This window comes from Andrographis paniculata, unplaced genomic scaffold, assembly GCF_009805555.1.
Source record: "Andrographis paniculata isolate CXL003 unplaced genomic scaffold, ASM980555v1 Contig59END, whole genome shotgun sequence".
NCBI classification, from domain to species: Eukaryota; Viridiplantae; Streptophyta; class Magnoliopsida; order Lamiales; family Acanthaceae; genus Andrographis; species Andrographis paniculata.
In genome coordinates this window covers 5539972-5550751 of record NW_026137594.1, presented here as the reverse complement: position 1 = coordinate 5550751, position 10780 = coordinate 5539972, and the positions used below count along the sequence as shown (strand labels likewise).

Here is a 10780-nt window from a genome sequence, read left to right as displayed (position 1 = left end):
AGTTTAAATATGTAATTTATCTTGTCTTCTGGTCTCATTCACTCTCTATTTTGCAGTTGCAATGAATTGCAGGTCACAATAAAGAGAGATAAATAAACAAACAATAAATATTCATTCATCATATGGCTTTTACCTCCGGATCTAGATCCAGATCCAACAGCTAGCTTAATATCCATCCATATCTGCAATCTGCATGCCTTTACTCAACAATGTTTATTTAATGGGAGCCCCCATTTCCAACGCCATCGCCACCCCGACAACTCAAACGCGCACATACATACTTACACATGTATATACATGAAATATATATATATATATATATAAATCATTCACAAACGCCCATACTCAGAACAACAACAACAACAACTACTATTACATCTGATCCACCAAAATACAATACTCAGAATGTTCGTTGCTATGAGGAATAAGGGACGAGGAAGCAACAACCACACCACACCACACCACACCACACCACACCACATGCATTAATTCATTCTTTCATTCAAACCGCAAACAAACAAACAACAAACAGACAAAACCACAATCACACAACAACATACTGAAATCAAAGGGCATATATAATTAAGTAGTTGGAGTCCAATGCTAATCTGGACCTGCCCCCTCCCCCATGCGACGCCTAATCACCACAACCCACACCTTTCAACGAACAAACTCGTATGCCGAGGAACTACTTGCTTTCTGCTGTTCTCATGGTGCTGCTACTCCCACCAGTTCGATCTGCTTCCCCCATCCTGGATGCCAATGCAAGGATTTCAGGCGACATTTCCCAGTTCCCGCTTTTCTTGCCCCAACTTGAACGCCTTGGATGTATTCCTGCACGATCTCCCTCGTCTACAGTGACCCTTATCTCTGGAGACATTTCCCCCAATCCGGCATCCTTGCTGTTTAACCCATCATTGTCGCTCATTTGGCTTTCAGGATGATCTAGCACCGAACCAACATCGCCCCACACCGCCTTCCTTCCCATCTCTATGTCATCCACTGCCTTACCCATGTTTGGACTTACAAAGCCTCCTGCCGTAGACCGAGCAGGCAGAGCAGGTTCCCGGGGCACTTTAGCCCTAAAATTGTTCTTTGATGGAGGTATAGGACCACAGAATATCTCTTTGCAGTTCTCCAATACCCCTTTGTTGTAGGGATTGGCACGGCGATCATATCTGTATCTGAAATTCTCGTAAGTGGTCTGTAAAGAGCAAGGGAAAGAAGTTAGACCTATTGCACAACTTGCAAAATATGAAATAAAACCTCTTGCCTGATTTGTACTGATTAGGTATAGATGGAATGCTGTAAGACCACCCACAAACCAAACAGCTATAAAGGTATAGACAATTAAAACAATGGAAGCAGGGGTCTTGATCATTGCTCTCCATATTGATATCCCCTCAGCATCCATGATTCTTCTAATGTATACCCAGCAGAAACCAAAAACATACAGGCAAAGTAGAGTTGTGGAGAAGACAAACATGAAGAAGAACCGGTAATTTCTCTGCAACAAAGATCCCATAATTAAAATTTTATAATACAGTGAGTTGACAACATGTGGCAACTTACCACAAGTCCTGAACAATATGCTGACACTGCCAAAAGCAGTGAAGGTGAATTAGATCAATGAAAACATACATCAATTAACCCTAGAGGAACTAGTACAATTATTTGGCAGCAAGGAAATGGAAATACATAATACCATAAGATAAATTTAGCCACTAAACCAAACCACAATAATTTGACATGCAACAGTAACTCAATACAATTGATGTCAAGCAAAAGAAACACAGAGAACAACTCCTGATACTAATCTCTTAAATTTCCTCTTATACAGTGCAGATCAACAAAAGCATAGTAACACTCTACACATTATTCTGAATGTTATTGCTACAAGATTTTGTGATGATAATTCAGCATGATTTCTTCATTTCAGTGGATGTTAAATTTTTATTTGGTCCATTTTAAAACACATTAGCATTTCAAAACTTGCTGCGCTCAGATGCGGAATGAGCCAGAACTTGTATGCTGCATGAATAAGTTTATAATATACTTTAACCATAAAAATAGTTTGATTTCAAAGATCATGAGGTTATAAAGAAACTGTATGGATAAATCTTACCAGTCCTATGCACTGCCCGACCCATGGGCAATGATGGTCAAATCGTTCAACACAGTTATTGCATATCGAACAGTGAGAGCAACGGGGAGGCCGATAAAGCATGCAGGTGTCACAGTACTTAATCTTCACTGTAATACCATTGACATCAACTTCCTTAACGCGAGGCAACCGCAACTGTGGTGTTTGAGCTCCTTCCATGCTACCATCATAGCCTTCAGGTTCTGGTGGATGGGCATTTCGAGGAATTATACCTGGGTCTCTACCAGATGTTAATAAGAGAAGAACTAAATCCTGCAAGTTAAAGAAAGAAAGCAAAATGGTGAGTACCAGGAATATAATCTAGAGTCCTGCATGAAAAAGATCTTGCATATGACCTGTGAAACCAATGATCTAATAAAAATAACCAAATCCAGGTCATCATCTACTCTACATGTTAAAGCCATGACATTCTGCTATAAACATCATTGACAATAATCCTTCAAGGTAAAATGCTCTAGTCAAGTTTCAGTAAGTTAAATACATATGCCAACTACTACAACACCTTTCTTTATTACATCCGTTAGAATTTAAGGGAAAAATAATGAGATTATCTTACTAATCATCAAAATAAAGAGCCTATATATAAGCAATATAAAACAAATTCGATAGACTCAAATCTAAGTAATCTAATATATGGATAAGACCAAATATAAATATAAATTTACTAAATCTAAAACTGAATATCTAAAATATCTCATCACCCCCTCCCTCAAACTCAAGTGGTATAACAAAAACCAATTTGAGTTTGATAAAAAAGTTGAATACAGACGCAAAAGATGCAAATAAAAATAACGGTTGCTTGTCTGCCGTTTTCGCCGCCGCTCTACCGTGTCAAAGCCAGAAACAATACTCTCAACTGAATTAGAGTCGAAAATGACGTGTCTCTACTGGAGTTGAAAATGACACAAATCTCTACCAGAGCCGGACTCTCTACTGGAGCGAAAACGACATGACTCTTTTATGGAGCCGAAAACGTTGGGAATACTCTCCATAAAGTCGGAAATAACGAGACTCTCATTTCAATAAAAAAATATGACTCTGGAGAAAAGCAACAGATGGATCGCAAACAAATGCGCAGACACGACTTTGGACAAAATCAGGACTATAAACATAATCAAAATCAGAAACGGAGAAGGCTAGAAACTATAGTCAAAATCTCAAAATTAGAAGACTTCCGAATATATTCTAGGTTGAATGTACTCAAAAAAACGCGAGATGGTAGGCTATATCTACGGCAGGAGAAAAGTAGGCTCTGATACCATGTTAGAATTTGGGGAAAAAATAATGAGATTGTTTTATTGATTATCAAAATAAGGGTCTATATATAGGCAATATAAAAACAGACTCTATACACTAAAATCTAAGTAATCTAATCTATGGATAAGAACAAATATAAATATAAATCTACTAAATCTAAAACCGAATATCTAAAATATCTCAACATCCATAAATTAGAACCAGATTCTAGTTCGTTAATAAGCAAATATCAAATATAGCTTGTAAATAAAAATACACTTTCACATTTGCATATCACATTTTGGATCAGTTTCACCATACAGCAAGACTTCGCCTAGTTGGGTGGCTTAGACATGCCCCAGCATCGGCTGCAGCAGCTGGATGGTCGACTAACTTAGACATGCACGAAGCTGCATAGCCGAGTGGCTGAGACATGTTGGGCACTGGATGGCAGGTGGCTGAGACATAGCCCAGCGCTAAGCACGGTTTGCACAAAGTTCAAGTCATGCAGCAACACAAACTGGTTTACTCAGTCTGCCAAAAAACCTTGTTGGAAACTTTGGTAACACCAATGCTCTAACCAGAAATGTAAAATTATTCGAGTTCGGCTAGATTTTCAAATGTAAAGTTGTTTTCAGAAATATTTTGATCATATTCTACATCAAATGTCCAGAAGATAGATATGCTCAAGAATGTTTGGTTTCAATGAGTTTTTGGTGGCTTACACGATTTTTCAAGATTATAGCTTTCTCGGCGTAGTTGCAACAAATGAAGGGTGTGATTACAACATTGAAGAGTCCAAGTGCATTGAAATACCTTGTGACAGCAAACTGCCTAATAATAGCTCTAGAATTACCTATCTATTAAAGAAGATTTGACCATTTGCAATCAGATTAGTGATTATTTGTTCATACATGCATAAACTTACCTATTATCAACTTGAACAGCAAATCGCTAATGCTATTTATTTTAAATAGCTGACAATTTGATGAAATTAACTATATTGCCAGATAGTTATCAAGAACTCTTAAAGAAGCAAGTAGAAGAATCCTAAAAATGGATGACCTTGAGAGAGAGTTCAGAGTGTTAAGTGTTGTCCCATATGGATAAATGTTGGGAGCTCCCCTTGTCTATAAAGGTGAAGGGCACCTTTTCTTATTACCAATTGGTTTTGAGATGGAGAACGTGGGAGCTCCCCTTTGATTACAAGGACGAGGGAAAACTCCTCTTATCATCCCCGTAATGCGATTGAGAGGGCTTTGGTTCCGCAGCAGCAAGGTCATATGCCACTAGTGGCACCTTAGTGTGCGAGAGGAGGAAAGAGTGGCCAGAGAGGTCACATCAATGTTATGACGAGAGGGCAAGCTATGGAGTGACCGGTACGTTCTTGGTGAATTCTTTGGCTGTAGTTATTCCTTTAGATTACGGCTACCTTTAGGAGAGCTAGTGCTTCGTCATTGTCTTTTTGTAGAAGTGTCGGTCATGATCGGAGACGTAGAATTTCCTATTAATATTTTGAAACTTAAATTGGCGGAGTTGTTTGAGGTAGCTCCGTGCATACAAATCGATTTCGAGAACGAAATGTCCTAAGGGGAGAATGTAATACCCCGTAAAAATAATCGCCGGAAGTTCGCCGGAACTTGCCGGAGTCGGACAAATTTTATTTTGAGCTTTTGGTGTAAGAAATTAAAGAATTGAGTTAAAATTAAGAGTAAAATTGAGTTTGGACGTTTTTGGGCCCAAGTAGAATAAAATAAATAATAAAGGCACAAATCTTCTATATTTAATTAAGTATAAAATAAAATAAAATAAAATATAGAGGCGCGGCAGCCAGCCAGCCCGCCCTTTCTTCCTTGGAGGCTTTTTCCTCCAAAACTCTTCTCCTCTTAGATTTTTTCTTAAAGTAAGTGAGATTAATCTTAGATAGATGATATGTTCTAATCTTAGCTTTCTATTCTATTGATATTTTTCAAAATTATTTTCAAATGGGTTTGCCTTAAAAGTGTTAGATCTTGCTAATTTCTTCTAAAACATTTATTATAATGACCCCTATGGATTATGTGAAGATTGTTTTAGTATTCTAAGTTGACAATAGTAGAATTTGTGGAATTCGTTTAAAACCCTAGTTTTGCCCTAACCTAGTTATAGTTTTTGGAAAAAGATTCATGATTATATTTAAATTTTATGATTTTTTGAGTTAGATCATGCCTATTGTAATGGACATATTATTCAATTGTTTATTTGGCGAAATAAAGTGAGATTATAGCGAACTTGTTGAATTTTAATATTCTACTTTTTAGTTGGTTAAATGTTACCATTTGAATGCTTTGAGGTTAAAGTTCTTTCTAAAATTTGCCTAATAGCATGTTGAGTATTGGGTCAAATTGGTAATTAAAACTATCCGTTGAGTTCGATCAACTCGTCGATTGTTTGGATGATAAGGCATAGCCTTCCACCTCTGTGCCTTGCAAACACGTGAGGGTATACTGGTATTTTAGAATAGCTAGCTAACCTCAAATTAGATCCCGAATGGGCTAGATCGAGGGATCGAGATGGCGAGTTCCCTTTTTGGGTGATTCTGAGGTGCCTATCATTCACAATGAAAAAGGTCTTTAGACCGTCATCCGTGATGGAAGGGTGAATTGCATACAATCCCCTATTGGTATATTATATTGGAGACTAGAGGGTTGTAGGCCGTTTGACACCCCTCGCAAACTAATAAATAAATTGACGTACGTGTACTTTGGGCTTCGAACCTTTAGATACACATTGTGGAGCTTTTTTTGAGGGTTGTGCCCCTATATTTGTTATGTGTAATTATGTGACGTATCATACGAAGTAATAAGGTTGAAAAATCGGGTCGAACCTGCCCTAATTAAAGCCTAGTGGAGTTTTCTTCGTGATGTGTTCATCACTATTATTTGAGAATAAAAATGAGATATAAGGGAGGCGCTAAAAGAATTGTGTGGGTGAGTTATCCTTAAATGATATGTAGCATTATTCAAATTATCATTTTCAAATGATTTTGTGGCATTATATCGTATTAATTTTATCTTCGATTAATTGCGCTTACTCAACCGTTGTGTTGACTCTCTTTTTACAACCTTTTGTAGGTGATGATACTTCTGTTATAAATAATGCATTCACATCATATGATCCATCGGGGGAACTATAACTACTTTATCTTCTAGAATGCTTTTGAAATCCACTATTAATGTTTAGGAACTAATGCCTTTTGAACTAATTTTTTACTTATGTTTTTTACTCGAACTTTACTTATTTAATTGATAATCCGGTGCGTTTAATTTTGAATCCCTATGTAGTTGTTTGTATTTATTATTTTAGCTTTAGCGCCACAACGTAAGGCTAGTTGGTTGATGAACGAACCTTCCGGTGTGGCGTGCGGGTGACACTCCGGTTTGAGCCAGCCGGGGTGTTACATTAATCATGGACTTGTGTTTGATATTCTCTAGCTCCTCCTTGACTCTCTCGTTTTGTTGGATTGGTTGTTTGAAAGATGTGTCCAGCTTCTCTGTATTAAATGACACTCATGGGGATGGTAATCAAGGTAATAAATACAAAAAAAAAAAGGATAGCGTTTCGAACACTGAAGTACGCCTAAATCATCGAAAGCACATCTTGTTGATGGTTTCATGCTAATTTAATCTGTTTTAGAAAACTCGTGTCGTAAATTTCATATGAACTTTTATAGGAACATCATGAAGTATGAGGATGGGGAAAGCATCAAAAATTGCTTTGTAATTAAAAAATGCATCGTAGATCACTATTGATGAATTGGAGCTGCCTAAGTAGAGCCATTGACCCCCAAAACTGGCGTTAAACGGCTTAAGACCCTAAGTGGGAGTATGTTTAGGTATGTTAGCTATCAAAATTTGGTAAAATTATCTAAAATTAAAGGGTGTAATGGGGCGGCATCCACCACTGAAAATTAAGGAGAAGACCAGTTGTGAGAAATGTATTATATTAGAATCATGGAAATTGCAACCAGCCGAGGAAAAATATACATTCATGTGGCTGTAAGTATGGATGCTTTTACAAGGTGTATTTGAGTGGTGTAAACATTTTTTCTGCAGGTAAGAAACTTTGTACAAGATTGGGGGTGAAAGTGGTAAGGTGGAAAGAATTAAGAGTAATCACAACAGTGAGTTTGAGAACGAAGTTTGGAAGCTTTCTAGATTCAAGCACGGATTTGCAGGGACTCAACGAAGGAAGAATTCTATGTATGAGGAGATAATTAATACTATGTTGAATCCTAAAAGTGTACAAAGTAGATATTGGGTTACAGTATCAATAGAGTTTGTTTGAGGCTATCCATGGACAGCTGCTTCCACATCTTTGTCTACACCTACTATATTCTCAATAACTGAGAAACTGATAGAACATATAACACTTGCTAATCAGAACTGAAATGCAAAGATCAACAACAGGGTAAACTACCCTGTCCCAAACCTAAGCCATCCAAAACAGGCAATGTAAACCTAGATAAAGTCCTGACTAACTCTCGTGACCTCTATCAAGCCCAAGTGGTTGACTAATAAATGATAGGAAGTGACAAGACTAGAGATGAAACATCACACACAAGAAGACCGACTCTGGACAAGGCTTATTTAACTTTGAGGTTGAAGAGTGCGGGGCCATGCTTGCTGCAGCATGAGATTATGAATGCACCAAGATCACTGGTTTTTAACAGCAGCTTTTCTGGCTGCAACCACACTGGCATTGTAACAGAACCTAACTAAATCTGTTTTGAACGATGGCAATTCACAAAAGGATTCTTTTTTGGTTTCTCGGCAGATAGTTGTGTTTATAATTTGTACAACAAGCACACCAAGGGGATTTTGGCTACATAACATGGAACATTGTCAAGTAGCGGTGAAGCAGCTAACAGGAGGTAGACTAGTTATGTTAGTTGCACACACTTTTTCTTTTGACATTTACCAATAAAAAAGTTGACTACGCAAAGCCCTCCTCAAACGAAGGTGTCAAGGCGCAAAGTGCATCATCATATTAATCATCTATTCTAACAACTATAACAAACAAACTATAACTATACCTCTCATACTTTACAAATATATTCAAGATTCACAGACAAGATAAAACCCAATTCCAGTCCAAATTGATTCATGTGATGCCTGTGTAACAGGAGATCCTAGTTGATTCATAACATAAAACAACAAATAAACCCAAACCTCAGTTTTCTAACATACTTGTACTTCATCTCTACAAGCCCCAAATTGATCACTACACTTCACTGAGCTATAATCATTGTGAAGTGGGCCTTACGCAGTCTAAACTAGTAAAAACACCAATATAGACGCACCTGGGCATCAATTTCAAAATAGTGCATGCTTGAGTGATTGTGTGTGTTTGTGTCTGAGCTGGTTGAGAGAGAGAGAGAGAGCATACATAACATGTGAAAACAACAGCAACCACAATGACTGAAATTCCCCAGTGATCAGTAAAGTCATCCATTAGCTTTCTAGCAACAAAGACACAAAACACTGCAACAGGTGCCACGATCAGTAATATCGTGAGAAACAGTGACCTTACATCTGGTCCAAAAATAAATCTTCCTTCTAGGAAAAACTTCTGCAAAAATGAAAAAGATAAAAGTAAAAAATCAAGCCAGGATGACAATCATATATAGGATCATATTCATAACAGCATAATAAAGTCAGTGTGATTGAAAATTCCAAGAAAGATACTTCAGACATTTCTCATTTGAACATTGTGGCTGATCCAAATTAATAATAAAAGAAAACATAACTACAAGTCAAATAACAGGAGGCCCTAACACTGGACGACAAGATTAGCTTAAAAGATCCCAAATTTCCAACCAAAATGTATGTACAATTCATAAAGACAAGTTAAAATTTGACAATCTACACCCACATTCACTAACGAATGCCTCACATTCAGTCCAATTGGAGACATAACATTCACTCAAAAAGTTGCATGCTCCGCCGGTTTATCATCATCTCAATTCAAAGGGGCCAGTTAACTGTTTCCAGAATCATACAAGTACTATAAATAAGAACTTTAGCAGCAAAAAGAATGCAATCAACAAAGAAAGGAAGAAAGAATATTCTTCCCAGCAAAGTGTCGAAAATATACTGAGATGGATCCCTAACAATACAACAGTTTCTCCTATAAATCAGGAAGCACATACAGTCACAGTAAGCAAATACTTCACTTGACAGAATCTGATAACAGGCAAAAGCGAGTTTTAGTTTTCAAAGAAGGAACAAATGTGAGCTTAGAAAATCAACAGTTGGGTAATAAGAAACTACGGAAACTAACACAGTTAAGAGTTTTGTGAAAATGAAAAGAGAATCAAAGCTCACATTGCTGCCTTTCCAGGTCTGGTAAATCCGGAGCTCATCCGCCCCGTTGGTGGATCCAGATAACGGATCTGAACGATTAGGAGGAGGAACAACATACATTTTATGAAAGGTAGAGTTTCCCAACTAAAAGCCCAAATGGATAACACAAAGTTGCAAACCCTACTACTGCATGATAATAATCATAGACAGAATAATCACACTAAAATGGGGCAGCTGCAGTGAAAGACGCGAGCTTTCATCAAAGTTTAGAACTTCCGAAGTGTGGAGAGACAAATAATAACCCGGGCAAGTGAAAGAATATTCCGGCGGGGTAAGGGGAAGAAGGCGATGTTTCAGTGTGCGAATTAAGAGGGAAAGGGAAGTGAGCGAGTGAGATTCGTTTTACTGGGAGAGAGGGAGTCAAACTAACTAACGGGTTGGGTCTGGTCTGGTCTGCAGCAATTGGGTTAACTTAGCAAGCTAGGGTGGGGGACTGCGCTACACTCCACACCATCGGGTTCGGGGCCGTGAATCATTATATCAAACCAACCTCCCGGAACGATTCGCCGGACTCCGAATCCGAACCCGAATCCGAATCCGAATCGGATCCGGAATCGTGTGTATGTATGTGTGTGTTACCACTTCCCGGCCACGGCACTGATCTGCCAAGCAAAATTAATTTAATTATTAAATTAAAGCATTGGGATGGATGGAAATGCGACAGTCATGATGGCATCCTCCCTCTCCTCCTCGTTCACGAATCATTATTATTATATTTATTATTATTATTATTATTGCCATTGCAGGGTGGGGGTAGCATAGCGCCAACCAACTTGTAGTGTAAAAAAACAATATATAGAGAGAGAGGATGTGGAGAGAGTGAGAGAGAGGCCGAGAGACCACAAACCCAAACTCTAAAATCTTAGCTGTAAGCCGTTTATACCACCGTCGGGGTTTGTTTGAATCCGTAGATAGAATTATTCAACTTATAAACCTGATTGAATGGTATGTTGCTGCCTAATGGTGGTATCATATA

The 10780-nt window shown here is 38.0% G+C and overlaps 1 protein-coding gene across 1 annotated transcript; it reads right to left on the bottom strand.

Moving 5' to 3' along the window:
• Positions 1–342: 342 nt before the first annotated feature.
• On the bottom strand, positions 343–10419 carry LOC127258334 (probable protein S-acyltransferase 7). The gene is made up of 5 exons (XM_051285132.1): positions 9766–10419; positions 8828–9010; positions 2126–2416; positions 1274–1507; positions 343–1204 (listed from the first exon to the last, which is right to left on the bottom strand). The coding sequence occupies exons 1-5, from the start codon at positions 9862–9864 to the stop codon at positions 689–691; spliced, it is 1323 nt and encodes a 440-aa protein (XP_051141089.1). The 5' UTR covers positions 9865–10419; the 3' UTR covers positions 343–688.
• Between the last annotated feature and the right edge of the window lie 361 nt (positions 10420–10780).

What these genes read in the sequence shown, in the direction of transcription:
- LOC127258334 (XM_051285132.1), bottom strand. Translation starts at nt 9,864, where the DNA reads ATGTATGTTGTTCCTCCTCCTAATCGTTCAGATCCGTTATCTGGATCC. An exon ending in TCGGGCAGTGCATAGGACTG is followed by an intron (nt 1,508 to 2,125) that starts GTAAGATTTATC and finishes TCTTTGTTGCAG; the next exon opens with AGAAATTACCGGTTCTTCTT. An exon ending in ACCTAATCAGTACAAATCAG is followed by an intron (nt 1,205 to 1,273) that starts GCAAGAGGTTTT and finishes TGCTCTTTACAG; the next exon opens with ACCACTTACGAGAATTTCAG.